Here is a 16,180-nt window from a genome sequence, read left to right on the forward strand (position 1 = left end):
CAAGGTGACAACGTTAATGAAAAGTTACTTTTATCACATCATGGTTATTGTAACAGCAGATGAAAAAGAGGCCATAACCAAAAGATTAAAACCACCCTTTTACCCTCTACACACAATAATACATCTCAGGCAGTATATTCAAATGTCATCACCGTGGCTGCTGAATGCCATCAAACTGAGATAGTGAGAATGCAAATGCAGCAGGGACATTGCATAGTAAGTAGCCATCAGGCAGAACCTATTCAGCAAACGTACACATTAAGTAGTATTTTTTTTTTAAACTACTTTAAGAAAATAGTTAAAGTTCACGTAAAAACAAAACTTTAAAGTCCCAAAGCTGGAAGAGTCAGCACGCTGCTGTTATTCAGGTGTCCTCTGGTTCTTCAAACTCCACAGTCTCCAGCAGACCCTGAAAACAGAAGTAGTGGGAGTTGCAGTAGACCGGAGGTTTGTGGGCACATGAGTCCACAACTTCTGGCTTTAGCGATGCAAAAGGGTTGGCTCCACTTCCTTTCATGTCCATTTCCAGCTCCAGCAGAATTTGCAAAGAGTAGGTCATCTCTGTCTCACTGCAGACGGAGAACAAGCAGACATGATCAGCAGACATTACACGCAGCAAAGCATGGCAAATGGGCACATTAGCTCTCAGTGATAAAAGAGCAGAAGCAGCAGAAAGTTTAGGCTCGGCAGACTGCTGTGCACTTGTAAGATATAATGTATAATACAATAATGAAACTGACAAGCATGTCACCTGATTAGAATGTAAAACTGACTGTTACAGTATAGCTTATTAAACTGAAGATCCCACATGACGCCACTTAACGCAGGATCTTCTCATTTCCCCAGAATTAGTCGCTCAGGTTCTTACTCAAAACCCCTCACAGATCTCTTGTTTATTCTGCCACGCCTGTGTAGCTGAGGTATTCTCACTGTCTGGCTGTATCAGCATCAGTGCCTGTAAATGCAAATGACCCGGTGCTCCTCACAGGCCGCGTGGGGTGTGCCTTTCCAGTGATGGACAAAGCACTCTTTTTTTCCATTGTCCCATATTATCAGCATCAGTCCATTAAAGATCTGTTTGAATGAGTAGTTCTCCAAAGCTGCAGGTGCATATTCCCACCCAGCAGCTTTTTCATCTTTTTTTTACAAGGCCAATGAGGAATCTTGGCCTTGTAAAAAAAAAGATGAAAAAGCTGCTCCTTTATTCTTAATAATCCAAATACTGAAGATGTATTCTGGATTTAATTCTGAAGATGTAATGTTTGGCATTACTCTTGAACTTGCTGGGTTTTACTGCAGCAGTTTCAGCTGCTGACTGTGATGGTGAGTAATATTATCCTTAAATACACACCGCTAGGAATATTCTTACTCCCAGTAAACAAATTAGGATTGTTATCCTACACACTGTAGCTTTAAGTAGCATTAGCATGCTATTATAATACTATCAAAAGTCCTCATCATGTAGAACAGCCAAGGTTGTCTTAGTTAATGTTGTACTATATTTGATTATTATTGATGAACTAACATGTAAACAGAACATTAGTGTAGTAGTTGAGAGAAGCTGAGCTCATTTTAACTATTCTAGACAGCAGTAACTTCATATCTGAAGTAAAATAATGCGGTGTGGATCACAATGTTTCCCTTTAGCAGTAAAATATCATGAAACAGAAATGTAACCAGAAAAGTTAAAGAACCTGAAAACTAAATATAAATGTAATAAGGTCAAAATGTCACTCACGTGAGAGCAGTGAAGAGAGAAGGAATTTCATAATCTCTGAGAAGCAGGAGAGTTGGAAGCCAACCCTCGTCCAGACCTTGGCTGGCATCAAATCCTTAATAAAAATATATAAATACATTTAAAATAGGAAGGAAAGAAAACCAAATAATGAATAAGATCTCTTAACTTTTTATTGTTCAGTAAGAAACATACACACTATTATGTGTTTATATAAGCGAGAAAAAAAATTCTCACCAGGATGAAATCCAACCACCAGATCTGGCTTGGCTGCCTCCTCTTTCTCCACCAGCTCCTCCCAGAACTGATGGTAGAGGCCCTTGTAGGCGCTGATGTAGACTCTCTGTTTGGGTCCAAAAGCTCTGAGGGGAGGCCTCACGATAGGGCCGTCCACCACCTCAGGCCCCACCATGACTATTTCGATCCCCTGGTGTCCGGGGAACATGTTGTTCAGCTCATCGTAGTCGGTCTGCCTGGCTGACAGAGTCTCAGTGTGGCCTGCTCCCACCAGGTGAATGGTGAGAGGTTTGGATAAAGGGTTTAGACCAAACAGCCTCATCCCCCAGGCTATTGTCAGGGGCCTGGAGAAGAACTCGCTGCAAACCCTCCACAGCGACTGCTTCAGATCGTCATCATCTGGCCGAGGCCGACCAGCGTTGGTCCACAAGTCGTTCATGTTTTTTCCATTTAAAATGGGATCGAGGCGTGCTGTGAGATCTCCCTGCATGGAGAGCCAGTCATCGAAACCTTTTACCTCGGACTGGGACTTGGACCATTTTTCTGTAGGAAACGGGAGGTCTCCTGAAGACAAATAAAACTGGCAGTTTGAGCAAGGTTAAATCGGTTTGTTAATTTTTTGTTTTAAATTCACATTATTACTTTAGCATAACATTGTAAAAACAAAAATATCATAGCAGTTTACACATTCACACAAAACCCTCAGTTTCCCTCTGGGGTTGGGTCAGACACGGCATGTAGTGGAAGAAAATCTGCTAAATCAGACATTTGAAGCAACCCACTATACAGATACTTTATTCCATTTTTGGAATAATTGGAAGAATCTGCAATTTACCTTTAAACACAAGCCACTCCACAACTCTGTCGATGGCAGCCAGTCGCAGCTGTGAGCAGAACTTCTTGTGCTTGGGCCAGTCTTCCTTCTGACACTCTTTACAGCAGTAGTAAGCATTCAGACACCTGGAGAGGAAAAAAAGATCTGGTCTGTACTGGCAGTACAAACTCACTGGATAAAATCTGAATACGCTGCTTTTTTACTCTCTCTCTTTACCTGGAGCAACGCTTTAGCTTCTGTGGGTCGGAAAGTTCATTCGGTCGCTTTTCACAATAAGCACAGATTTTGAAAGATTCCTCCATCTTCTCAAACATCTCTTTTTGGGACCGGAAAGTCATGCTTTTACCCTTGGTCTGCTGAACAGCCCTGGAAAGGAAGATTCAAATTATTAAAGATCAATGGGATACAGCTGATCAGAGGCTGAAGATGACAAATATCATGCCATGTGTTCATCATACTCTTATATTCATGCTGTAACCTTCAGTTCTTTTCTCAGTGGTGGGTGGGAAGAGCGTTTTTTTGCTTTAAGCTTCATGTTTACAACTTGGAACAAGTGGAAAAACCATACACTGTATATAAGGTATGTTTTATATACAGTGAACCCATAAAGAAAGTCTTGAAACAGGCTTCCACTACCTCAGTGTTTCAAGACTGAAAATGGCAATTCAAACTTCACGCTGTCGGTGAAGGCCCTGCTCCTCCCGCATGTGCTTTCACTCATCGGCCACTTTCACAGTGCTCTGTGAAAATAAATGCACATTTAATAAAACTGGACTCCACACATTCCACTTACCTCTCGGTTTCCGTCATCTTGAACCGAGCAAATGAGTGTGACACAGACGCTTTTCAGCTGCTTCCTCTGCTGCTGCTCCTCTGCTTTTATGATATGTGAGCGGTCTGTTGGGGGGCTGCAGTGCCAGATATAGCACCTGTGCTCTGCCTTCTAGAAACGTCTGACAACTCCAGACCATTCCTGACTTCACAAGAGCCAGACTCACATGAGGAGGTAAAATGCATGAATGAATGAGTAGATGTACGAGTAGGTTTTATGACGTAACAACCCCCTAAAAATTTAATTTATCATTGCATTTATGGTGTTACGGTTGTTTATTTATCGATTGCAATAATTTGTGGGTTTGATATATTTTCACCCCAAATTACTTTATTATTAATTTTATATCTGATTTATTGCCCATGGTTTTAATAGTAAACCTGGCCCAGAGTATGTACTTCTTACACATAGCCTACTAGAAGATTTTTGCCTAAACCTGAATACATTTTTCCCCTGAAAATAAAATGATATAAAGAGAATAAAGCCAATCAGGCAGAAAGCTATAAAGAAACACTGTTTCCACTATTCCAAAACATGCCTTGGGCCTCTTAATGACTTGTCTTCCTATAGCTTTGTGTTACAACTTCTATCCACTAGAGGTCAGTGTCGCCCCACCAGGCCTGCTCTCTAGAAACGGCGTCAAATAGATTTATTGGTATCCATCAGTGAAAGCAACATTTTGACCCAAAAAAACAGGGTGATTCTAAATTAATAAAGACTTTTATCATTTAGATTTTATGCTCGAATTGTTTTTAATGTATGTTCACAAGTCACTTTGTTAGGTACACCTGCGATCGACTTTAATTCTTCATTCCAGAGTCAACAAGGTAGATTTTGGTCCATATTAACATAGTAACAGATCCGTTGCTGCAGATTTGATGGTTTCACATCCATGATGAGAATCTCCTATACATCCACATCCTGACAGTGCTCGACTGGATTGTGAGCTGGTGGCTGTGGAGGCCATTTGAATAAAGAGAACTAATTGTCATGTTCAAGAAACCGGTTTCAGATGTTTTGAGTTTTGCAACATGGCATGTTATCGTGCTGGAAGCAGTCATAGAAGATGAGTACACTGTGGTCATAAAGAAGTGGACACGGTCAGTAGTAATTGCTCAAGTAGGCTGCGGCATTTGAGACTCATCTGACCAGGAAATGCTTTTGCAATCATCTGTTGTCTAATTTCAGTGAGCGTGTGTGAAGTGTAGTCTCAGTTTTCTGTTCCTAGCTGACAGGAGTGATGCCAGATGTGCTCTTCTGTTCCCCACGCACTCACTGGATATTTTCTCTTTTTAAAAAAATCTTCTGTGACAGTTAGAGATGGTTGTGTGGGGAAATGACACCAGATCAACATTTTGAATGAGGATGAAACAACACATTTTTCTTTACGGTGGATCTATGTGCCATTTGCTACTGAGGGCAGAATTCGGCTTTTTGTCCATGCTTTAAACAAAATAGTGTTAATTTTAAAAAGCATTGCTCAGTTTTGTGTCCGATGGTTTCAGACTGGCTATAAATTGTTTTATGATTATTTGAAAAACGGGGCTCGTGATGTTTTTTAAAAGAGGCAGATGGGCTAGGAGAGAGTGAAGGTTAATGTATGGTAATTGTTGTTTATTCCATAGTAAATAAAACGTACCTGTCAAATAAAACTCACTTGCCAATACAGACCTCCGTTTAGCACATATGAAAATATCCTTTAATACCCTAGTTTAAAAAAAATATACATTACAATACAGCAATACTGGGCCTGTAATCAAAACAGTAATGGTGTGTTTATTATATTTTACCACGCTTAAGTGATTACCACCATTAAAAATGCTATTAGACATGATGATAAACCTTAATAAAAGACAACACACAGTAAACAGAGGCATTGATAAAGAAATGTTACTTTAATGTGCATCAGTAGAACTCTCTGCTGTCAGCACAACTCTTTTTCAAGAACTAAAGACTCAAATTTGAGCAACAAAGCAGAGACAAATCCACGCGATAAAGTAGAAAAACTCACAACCATCACGAATCTCAAAGGAACCTCAGCTTCTTTGATAATGCTGTCATTTATATAGGCGTTATTTGAGATTGTGTGTTAAATTCATGTGCAGCCAGTGTGATGTTTGGGAATTTGCTCATGCCGCAGAACAAATCACAGGAAGTCGTTAAGTGATGATGAAGCTAATTTTGGTCTCATAATGTAGGTACAACAGTGACTCTTCATATCCAACAGTCATGTCACCCTGCATAATGAAGAGAGTAGAAACTTCTGGGATCCACTGGTGCTTTACCCCCCAAAAAACTGCTGGCTTCTTCCTCATTAGGTAAACTTATCAGAATTAAAGGATCGTTTTTAGTACACTCTGGAAGGAGTGAAGATTATTTTTCCTTCACTCCCAATGTCAGAGGTATGATTCAGTGTCCAGCAGAGTTATGGCCATCTCTGACAGGTTGCAGAAAGTCCCCCAAGGACTTTAGGAAACCTGCTAATCTGTCAGGTCCAAAAAGAAGGCTTTGAGTTACCTTCATAGGTTTCACTGTGGACTCTAAGCATCTACACCTCGGCCCTCAAGGTCTTCTTGTGGAAGCAGTCCCTGGAAACTGACGTAATGAGAGTTGCAGTAGACGGGGGGTTTGTTAGGACAGGCTTGGACCTGTTCTGGTTTCTGTGAGGTGAATGGATTGGGCCCACTGTCCCTGATGTGCATCTCCAGCTCCAGCAGAATCTCCAGTGAGTACTTGAGCTCCATCTCACTGTGGAGACAAAAGAGGTGTGAAAATACTCAAATTTAGGTTGAAGTTTAGTTTTATTGTGCGTGTGAATCGTGAGTGCTTAAGAAACACAAACGGCTACAAGAAAACAGACATTTTGGCAAAACAGCATCAACAAAGGGTGAAAGACTGGAGTATCAGAACTGTGCGATTTCATCCAGTTATACTCTACAGGGGGGGATTCTGTTTAGAGCTCCTGCTGTAAAAGAAACAAATCTTTTCTTCTACTTGGCCTTTGTAAAGAAACAAAAAAACTAAATTGGAAACAGGTATAGAGGAATAATGTTTAAGAGATAACTATCCGAAGGTAATGAAGACAGTTAGGTAAGCAGTAGAGCAGAAAACTGGGCTAAAGTGTCAGGCCCTAAAAATGCATATCTGCAGCAGATGAACAGAATCCAATAGTTATGGCCTTAAGAAATAGGAAGAAATCCAGCAAAGACCTGACACATGACCTGAACGAGGCATCTGGACCATCAGTGGATCATCTACTGTTCACAAAAGCCTCATCAGAAATGGTCTCAGTGGAAGGGTGGCTGTCAGGGAGCCGTTCTTAAGGTTTCTTGACATATTAAACATAAGAGGAGGCAACAGATCCTAAATGTAATGATGAATTCAGGCTGTGTTGAAGAATAAAGGTGGTCACACCAAATATTGACATTTGAGTTCCTTAGAATTATACAAACTCTGCTTTTGTCTTCTGTACTGTAATTCCATGTGTGTTTGCACATCTCAATAAAATGTAGAACCTATTTCTAATTTTTCTATCAAAACATAAAGAAATGAAAAGTTTTGCATAGCACTGTATGTTCATCAACAATCTCCGACAGTCAGTTCTGACTTTCTTTTTTTCTGGAGTTAGCAGATGGTATACAAAACGAGTTAACGAAGTCCCTCAAGCGCAAAGAATTTCAAATATTCAAGAGAGTGAGAGGTTTTATTAAGCCTGCTATATAAAATGCAATCCAAGCAATTAGAGCCACAGAAGCATGACTTACCTGAACATGGTGAAGAAAGAAGGGATGTTATAGTCTCTGAGCAGCAGCAGAGTGGGCAGCCAACCCTCTATCAGACCCTGGTTAGCGTGGAACCCTGAGTTCAAAACAAACATGTGAACCTGAATGCTGTACATTCACAAACATGATAAAAACAAACATGCTAATTATTAGAAATATTAAATAATTAGTGTCACATTTGCTTATGGCCTGTTACCCACTACACTGTTAAAACCACAGTGCACTTCTATCTTCCTTTCATCTTTTCCCATCCTCCAATATAATCCTGGTAAAGTAAATATGTGCATCTTATTCCTGCTAGATGCTCCACTCTTTAAAAAAATGAGGCATCTGGAAGCTAAAAGATTAAAACAACAAACTGACAGAGAAAACAGTCAGTCTCAGTCCCCTTTTAGTCAATGAGGTAAAGATGGAACAGAGTACACTTGATTAGGCTCCAGCAAACCATGTGTTTCTCTTGTTAGCTTGAGTACAATCCCTTCTGGGCATACCTAATCTCATTAATAAACCAAGGAATCTCTGGCTGTTGTGTTCCTCCGCAGCCGTTTATTGACAAGTGTGTATTGCAGTGTCAGTGTCAGGATTGAGGTCTGAAGTAAACAGCATTATATAATCCAGCTTCACTGATGCCGACACACCTGTGGTGTCGATGTGAAGACAGCAGCTTTGCCACAAGCAAGCGGACCTCATTTGTGAGCTTTAGCTGGACATTGGGAAGCTTGTTAAATCTTTCTTTTCAGCATCACACCAGCTGAAAATGTGTGATACTCTCCAGTCAGTCACACAGTCACAGCAGTCCGGCTACATTTAAGACGGGCTGGTTGCATAATCCTCGGGTATATTAACTGACAGATGTCACTTTCCCCCGACTCGGGTTTATATCAGAAGTCAGATTTTTGAGCAGCGGGGGGTGGTGCGGGGTGGCGATGGGGTATTATGGTGAAAAGTTTGCCCTTCAACCAGATTAGTGAGGTTCCAGCCTGCCATGGCAGCAAATACTGTAAATCCATCCAGCTTAAGTGTCCCCGAGTGAGACAAAACTGAGCAAACAAGAGAATTTTCCTGTGCTTGCATTATTATTATTTTACCACAGAGAAGGACGTGGTTATATCTTACTCAGCATTAACGGGAAAGTGGACATGTGTGAAACATGTTTGCAGATACCGGGGGGTGTATACAAGAAATGTGACAGCGTGGCACAGAGATGGTGTCATGTTATCAAGCGCCTCATCTTTCCTGGGAACTCAAACTGGAGGAGGAGGGCGATTTCAATTTCATTAATGCACTCCATGATATGAACACCCCAGCGGTTACTTATCGTGACGAGAAAGCTGTTAACACGGAGTAAGCGTTTAGAGGTTTAAACCATACCCCAGGAGACAAAGCAACAAAGACAGGCTACAGCCTGACTGGTAACGACTGCCATAATTGCCTGGCAGCAGAGTAAATTTGGGCCATATGGTAATTATTAATGATAATAGACTTTTTAAAAAAAACAGGCAACAAGAAAGTGTTATATAGCTGCGAAAATCCAGTTTATTTCACGGACAACAAAAAGAAGTCTGGATGGGGTTTTTTTGCATTTATGAGGCACCTGTTTTGGGGGCGTTGTATCCCTGTATGGTTAATGTTACATATCCCACATCAATCTCCTTTCTGAAAGCTGACATTACCTCCTCCCTCTTATTCTCAAAGGTCAATATCTCCATAGTTTATTTTGTAAATGTGTTTTTCTAGTAGCTTTCCCTTTCCCCCGGTTCTCATTCTCTTGTGACTTCAGCACACACACACACACACACCCACACACCTTCTTTTTTACTCCTTTCGTCACGCTGCCTGCGCGCCTATCACCTAAACAGTGTCATAATGCAGTGCTCTGCCAGCTTTGCAGTATGAATTGCAGCCAGGCTCTCAGGCAGTTTACTCTCAGGATGACTGATTCCTGTATATTTAGCTCCACTGGAGCCTGTAGCGATAACCGAGCCAGGGTTACAGGTGCATTTTGGGTCGGGGCTTTACTGCTGATTTGCAGGTTAAAAGGTCAAAGAACAGACTCGGTGCAAAAGCTTAAAAGGGCGTTGGGTTATAGTGCGGCTTTAATGAGGTGGTTGTCAGTGAAAGTGTATAAACGGGGAAGTAGGTGTCAAGACTTTCAGTTACCCTTTGTGTTCTACTCCAAAAGCTTTAAATGTAGCTGTCCCCCGACGGCTTCAAATCAATGACTTTGCACACGAGAGGGCAGGCAGTGATAGACTGAGACACCTCTTCAAAAGGAGAGCTTACTAACATTATGCTGACTCCAGCTATCTCAAGCCAAACTCTTTTACAGCTGCTCCCCTTAATCACCCAAATCCCCAATAAAGGCCTGGCACTAATGAATGGGCCAGATCCAGTGAGCTACAGGTTTCCTGCTTTCTCTGTTCTCTGAAGGAAGTAGCTGCCAGACACATGTAGAGGGAGACAAGCCATCGCTTCAGTCCAAAATAGCTGCAGCAGTCATTAAGGTCTTAATCTAAATTCATTTTCAATTCAGGCCACTGTTAAAATTCTCTCAAAATTGCACTCTTCGTTGATGTCTTGTGGGATTATTAGAATACATACCAGGATGAAATCCAACCACCAGGTCCGGCTTGGCTGCTTCCTGTTTATCCACCATATCCTCCCAGAACTGATGGTAAAGAGCCTTGTAGGCGCTGATGTAGACTCTGTGCTTGGGGCCAAATGCCCTGAGAGGAGGTCTCATGATGGGGCCGTCCACCACCTCAGGTCCAACCATCACCACCTCTATGCCCTGGTGACCGGGGAACATGTGGTTCAGCTCATCAAAGTCGGTCAGTCTGGCTCCCATGGTTTCATTGTGAGATGTCCCCACTAGGTGAACAGTGACTGGTTTGGCATACGGGTCCAGTTTAAAGTGCTGCACGGCCAAGCCCACTGTGAGAACTCGAGAGAGGAACTCGCTCTGAATTCGCCATAAGGATTGTCGCAGGTCAGCATCATCCGGTCGAGGTCTGGAGGCGTTTTTCCAAAGGGCCGCCATGTTGGCACCAGACAAGACTGTGTTCAGGCGTGGTGTAAGATCGCCCTGCTCGGAAAGCCAGTCGTCCCAGTTCTTCACCTCACCAGCTGACTTGGACCACTTCTCAGTAGGGATGGGGAGGTCTCCTGTAACAGTGGTACAATACTATGATTGAGCTACAAAGTTTGTAGGTCCACAGAGGCTTTTAAAGTCAGATAGTAAAACACTGGTCAACTATGACAGAAATTTAGGAGAGAAAAATTTCACTTCTCTGTCTCACTCGTTGTCTTTCAGGCGTTTCCTTTGTGTAATTTCTCTTGATTTTCATCTCAGATTGCTAGAAACCTCATGACTCTATGGTGTGGAGTTGCCCAGGTAGGCAACAAACCACATAATTGTTTATTACAGTGTCCTTTAAAATCTGCAATTTACTTTATTTCATAACACATCACTGTAATAAGTAAAATAACCAGTAGAAGAGGATCTGACCTTTGACCTGGGAGTGGAACAGTCCTTTCAGGAACTAACTCTGCATGCAACTCAATGTTAGCTACTGCTAAAACTAATATCATATGTATGCATGTTCAAAATTGAAATAACTATAACAATGTGTGTATATGCATGAATATGTGAACAAGTATAGTTGTTTGTTTAAAGACAGATTTGGATTTCACGTATTTACTAAAACAGCTTTTTTTGGTTCGTTGCCTCAGGGCATCATTATGCCGTTAGACCATTTTTCTTACGGGGATAACAGGAAAACAGCACTTCCAAACTCAGGTCCTTGGGGCTGCTTGTTGTGATTATTCGACTCAAGTGTGTTGGAGTAGTGACTCCGATCAGAGAGTGTTATTATTTTTAGGAGCGCTGAGTGGCAGGATATAAAACCAATCAAATCTACTTCATAAATATACAGAAAACTGCACACTGCTGTCCCGAGGCAATGAGCTCATTTTTTGGTGAGGGAGGGATACAAATGTGTTGATATGTATGATACAGCTTTCAAAAAGCAGGCTGAAATATAATCTTTTCTCAAGAAAAGGAAAATTTAAGCCATGGAGATGTGAATTCATTTCAGCAGCACCACCTTGTAATTTCTCACCTGTGAACATTAGCCACTCCACTAGTCTGTCAATTGCCACCAGCCGCAGTATCTTGCAAACCTTTTTATGCTGAGCCCAGTCCTTTCTTTGACAGTCTTTAGTGCAGTAATACACATTCAAACACCTGGTGGAAAACCGAAGAAAAATGGTAACATAGTGAAAAACTGAGTAGAAAAGTTGTGGGGAAGAAGAAGACGGTAAGCAAAAGCATTACTTTATTTGTGAAGCTGTAATTCTCCATACTTCTACTGTTCTCCACCTTCAGCAGTTTGTTTTGGAACATTCAGGTGCATGTTTAACACAATGCTGCAATCTTTTCAGTGGTGGTTGTCCGACCATCCTCACCCCAAGGTCAGACCATGAAATGTCAATGCTATTTGCAGTTAGCTACCTCTCAGACTCTACAGGTCTCATTTTGCAGCTTAAATACTGATGACAGTACCTTACATTATAAAAACAGAGAGTGCCATAATTCCTCCACAACAATGTGAGAGGTTGATAAAGTCACACAGAAAGCGATCACTTCAAGTTATTGCTGCTAGCGGTGGTTCTTTAAGCTAGCCAAAACAATGATGTGGTGTTCTTAGACTTTCGCAGGACTGCATACTTGGCTGTATATGGATTTCCTAATTTAAGCTCAAAAAGTCCAATCTATTGCCAAGAAAAGCCACACTCAGAAGGTGAGCATGGAAATATAGTAGGGTAAGCGGGTAAGCGCACAGTATTTTTATACCTTTCCCTCCCTTCCCACCTACTGAGACAATCCTGCACATTTTGTTTGTCTCTAGTTTCTGAAAATCCAGCTTTTATTTAATGTCTGTGAAGATAGTGGCAAAGGTTGTCATCTTGTGTCTCCTACAGGTGACTATATCACCATCTCATGCTGCCTACGGTACTCCCAGGGTGGGAAAATGTAAGGCACCACAAGTCCTGCAAAAACACACACTTTGTTTTACATTTAGCATGTTGGGATCTGGTCACCCTACTGGTTCTAATCTTGTATTACGCTAAACTATCTAAGCTTTTAGGTATTTCATGCTAAGTATTAGCTAAAGAGTAAAAATATTTATGAGTACTCCATGCAGTGTAATGTATATCAAGAGAGCTTCTTAATTACTAGGCCACCAGTTAGAATGTTTTGCTTGTGCCAAGTCACAAATAGCTTCTTACATACAGAACCAATATGTTGACCTTCCTGTGCAGTGAGAAACTAATGAGACTGAAGATGAATTCTGACTTGCTTTTGGCAGCTGCTGGGGGAAAAAATAAATAAATAAATAAAACAGGGGCATACTAGGTAAAAGCAGGCATTTATGACCTCTCAGTAAGGATGCAGGCCTTTGTGTTGTCACACAGCATGCACGATGATGAGGCAATGTGTTGGTGTAGTGGTCTGACACCCAGCAGCAGCTGCTGCATTGAGAGACTATATTACTTTACCTTGCAGTCATTTGCAGCCTTAGAGGCACCCCACATTTACATAAAATCATTTATCAGCCACCGTGTTCCAGCACGGTGCACTTTGCGAGTACTAATTCTCCAAAAGAGGCTTATAAGTAGAAGAAGTGACTCAAAACACGGGTGAGAAAAACAAGGTTCCCTTGAAAGTTAAAGTGTGAACCATTTCCCAAGAGATTAATAAACAGAGGAAAGCGAAAAAGAATGAGGATTAGGACAGCATTAGAAAGTCAGCACTACTAATTTAACGCTGGTGGTAATTCTAATGTCAAAGGTCTCGAGGGTATAACTTGTCAGCATTTCCGTTTTTTGTGCGCCTAAATGCCTCCTGCTACTGGTAAGAGGTTAGAGGCAGAGGCAGCTGAGAATTTCAAGGGAACGCGCCTGTACGACAGCATGAATGAGTCGGCATGAATCAGAGACGGGAAAGGAAGAAAAAAAGAAGCAGGGAGCTGGAGGGCCAAAGAAAAACGAGGCACAATAACAATTAGGAGCTCACAAAAATGCACTGCAGTGTTTTCTGCTGCTTTTTCCTCAATATTCTCCTTGAGCACTCTCTCTGATGGTGTGACATATGAACTGCATTAAGCTGCTCTTAATAAGCTGCAGAGTTGCAGAGAGATGAATCACAGTCAGGGGACTTAGCTATATTTGCCATTGGCCATTATCCACCTCTGTAGTGCTGTCCACACTTGGGTGGCTTATCATTCCGTTGCTGATACAGCGGCAGCTGGTAATGCCTCACACATGACAGCTATTGGACAACAACATCAAAACAAGATCCTGGCTGTGTGGTGACAGAAATGTCCAGAGAACAGTGGAGATTTAATTTCCAGAAAATATTCAGACTGTAAACAACGATTGTTGTTAATCGGCGTTAATGACCGAATACTGTAAATCAAACGCAACAGGGTGCAGTTTGCACTCACTTCACGCAGCGCTTCAGGGTCTGTCCCTCGGCGAGATGTTCGGGGAGTTCGTTACAGCCGGCGCAGAACTTGAAAGTTTCCTCCATCCTCTGGAACATCTCTTTGTAGTTGCGGAATGAGATTCCTCTAGCCTTCCCTTCGAGTGCAGCCCTGATTAGAGTCAGACACTAAATCATTTGCCAAGCAAGACACATGCTCAAGAATCTGAGGTGTTAAGGTGACATAAAGGGCAACTTTTGAGCACGTAGGACATGTGAAATTTGTGCAAATTTCTAAAGCGTAACCAATCAAAGCAGTCTGGGTGTTATGAACGTTGGAAAAAAAGAAGAAAAAATGAAAATTGGAAACCTGTATTCTCCGTAGTCCTTCAGGTTGAGCTTGTTGAGAATCACCTTTGAGAGTCCAGGTACGTTGGAGTCCAGAGAGTAAAAGCCAGACTGGTCAGAAAAGACGCTGTCAGTCCCCGGAGTGTAGGACTGTGGCAGTGCAGGGATCTGGGATGCCATTATTATGGCCTACACTTTCTACTGGAGAAGAACGAAGCATTAAATAACTATATAAACATATGCACTGCATGGTTTATTAACACCAGGTCTTCAGTTTGAACATGCTGGTTTATATTTTGTGTGTTGTTATCTGCTTAGTAACAGACAGAGCAGAGCCAGTGGTCAGACTGACAAATGAGAAGAAGCAGGGCTGTAAATGGGGACTTTGGTGCAGGGATACATACCGTTCCATGCCACTCAAGTATTATTTTTTACTACCCAGTCCAACCACCACACTACACTAGCACTGCACTGACTGTTTTATGATGACTGGGTTAGCAGGTGTACTGGACTATTTGAGACCCAGATTTTCACCAAGCCAAAGTGAAAGCGGCCTTACATTAATCAGCCTCGTACACATTCCTTCCTTTCACTTATGTGAAATGCTGTGAAGGAAACACACAAACCTTGTCCTCAGTTACACTCGCTGACCTGAAAGCCCCAATGAGAACTCTCATGACAAGAAGCTCACACAAATCTGAGACAAGCCAAGGCTCTATTTAGGCATGCTCTTCGAGGTGAGTCATTGTACCTCTGCCCTTCATGGAAATCCTCACATCCCGTGCCCTCCGCGGGTTGAATATCAAATGATTTATTAGCTGGACAGGATGGGCGAGAAATGTGATCATATGGTGGCGGCACACCTACATCTCTAGCTCACATACCTCCTTCCGTCCTTCTTTAGAATTTACTGGAAGCAAGTGTTGAATTTGTGCTTAAAATAATGATAATGTATGGCTGTAATTTCCCCACTCGTGTTTTTTTTTTGCGATCAAACATATCTACCTGTCTGGAAGCAGCTGAAAACGTTCCCCTCGCACTAAACCTCACGCAGTTTGCAGCAATACACAATATTCTGTTGAGAACAGCACAATAAATTCTCCCTCTCACACCGAGACTCTAGTCTTTACTCACAGCAGTCCTCTTTCCCGGAAAAGTTTCCTTCCACTCCGAGGGGATACTGCATCTTTTCAGTTTCATACCATGTATTGGGGTGATTTAGCCTTAATCATGTGTGCAGACTAAACTCAGAGGCTTATATCTAATTGGTTATTTCATATCTGCACAGCAGCAGGGAAGCTAGGGCTTAGAAGTGAACAGGTTTCCCATGAGAAGGGCAAGTTTTCACTTTTCTCTCCTCATTGGTCTGACCACTGTTTGCATTTTAGCGTACACAGACCTTCCACTAGTCTGAGCATTACTGCTAACGATGAAGATGCCCTGGCTATGTTAGAAGATATGATCGTGGCCATACCTTTGTTCGTTTCCAAATTAGAAGAGGCTTCCTCCTAGATGATTCTAGAAAGGGGCTGACAGCTCCTTATGCTGGATGTCACAACCTCGGAGAGCCTTTCTGGTGTGTCTGCTGGGTTTTGCAAAAGTGAGCCAAAGTGGGAGGGTTGGGGACTCCTGTCATATGAGGTTAAATGAAGAGGATGTGGGGGGGACTGGATGATTTGGGCAGGGAGGGGTTGCCTTGGAGGTGGGTGCAGGAGCCAAAAAGTGAGGAGTGGAGTGGGGAGCAGGTCATTTTTAGAAAAAGGAGGGAGAGAAGGGAGGGGTGGGTAAAGATTCAAATCAGCTAAATTAGGATGGGGTGAGAGAGGAGGGAGGCTGTATGTTCAAGTAGTTTATGTACCAAAGAGATGTTCTAAAAAATATGCTCTCAGCAGGGGAGAGGGGGCTCAGAGATGAAAACGATGCA

General features: G+C 42.1%; 2 protein-coding genes across 2 annotated transcripts; both read right to left on the reverse strand.

Annotated features, from left to right (window-relative positions):
* Nucleotides 1-45: 45 nt before the first annotated feature.
* LOC146381768 (putative protein MSS51 homolog, mitochondrial) lies at nt 46-3,617 on the reverse strand. Its single transcript, XM_084938686.1, has 6 exons — nt 3,601-3,617; nt 3,024-3,173; nt 2,808-2,932; nt 1,973-2,536; nt 1,739-1,832; nt 46-569 (listed from the first exon to the last, which is right to left on the reverse strand). Exons 1-6 carry the CDS (start codon nt 3,615-3,617, stop codon nt 365-367), a joined length of 1,155 nt encoding a protein of 384 aa, XP_084794812.1. The 3' UTR covers nt 46-364.
* Nucleotides 3,618-5,350: 1,733 nt separating this feature from the next.
* LOC146381769 (putative protein MSS51 homolog, mitochondrial) lies at nt 5,351-15,851 on the reverse strand. Its single transcript, XM_084937887.1, has 7 exons — nt 15,731-15,851; nt 14,279-14,457; nt 13,931-14,080; nt 11,543-11,667; nt 10,023-10,586; nt 7,404-7,497; nt 5,351-6,387 (listed from the first exon to the last, which is right to left on the reverse strand). Exons 2-7 carry the CDS (start codon nt 14,434-14,436, stop codon nt 6,180-6,182), a joined length of 1,299 nt encoding a protein of 432 aa, XP_084794013.1. The 5' UTR covers nt 14,437-14,457; nt 15,731-15,851; the 3' UTR covers nt 5,351-6,179.
* Between the last annotated feature and the right edge of the window lie 329 nt (nt 15,852-16,180).

The sequence above is a fragment of the Perissodus microlepis genome, chromosome 8 (assembly GCF_051167445.1).
Source record: "Perissodus microlepis isolate ML-2025 ecotype Zambia chromosome 8, ASM5116744v1, whole genome shotgun sequence".
In the NCBI taxonomy this organism is placed as follows: domain Eukaryota; kingdom Metazoa; phylum Chordata; class Actinopteri; order Cichliformes; family Cichlidae; genus Perissodus; species Perissodus microlepis.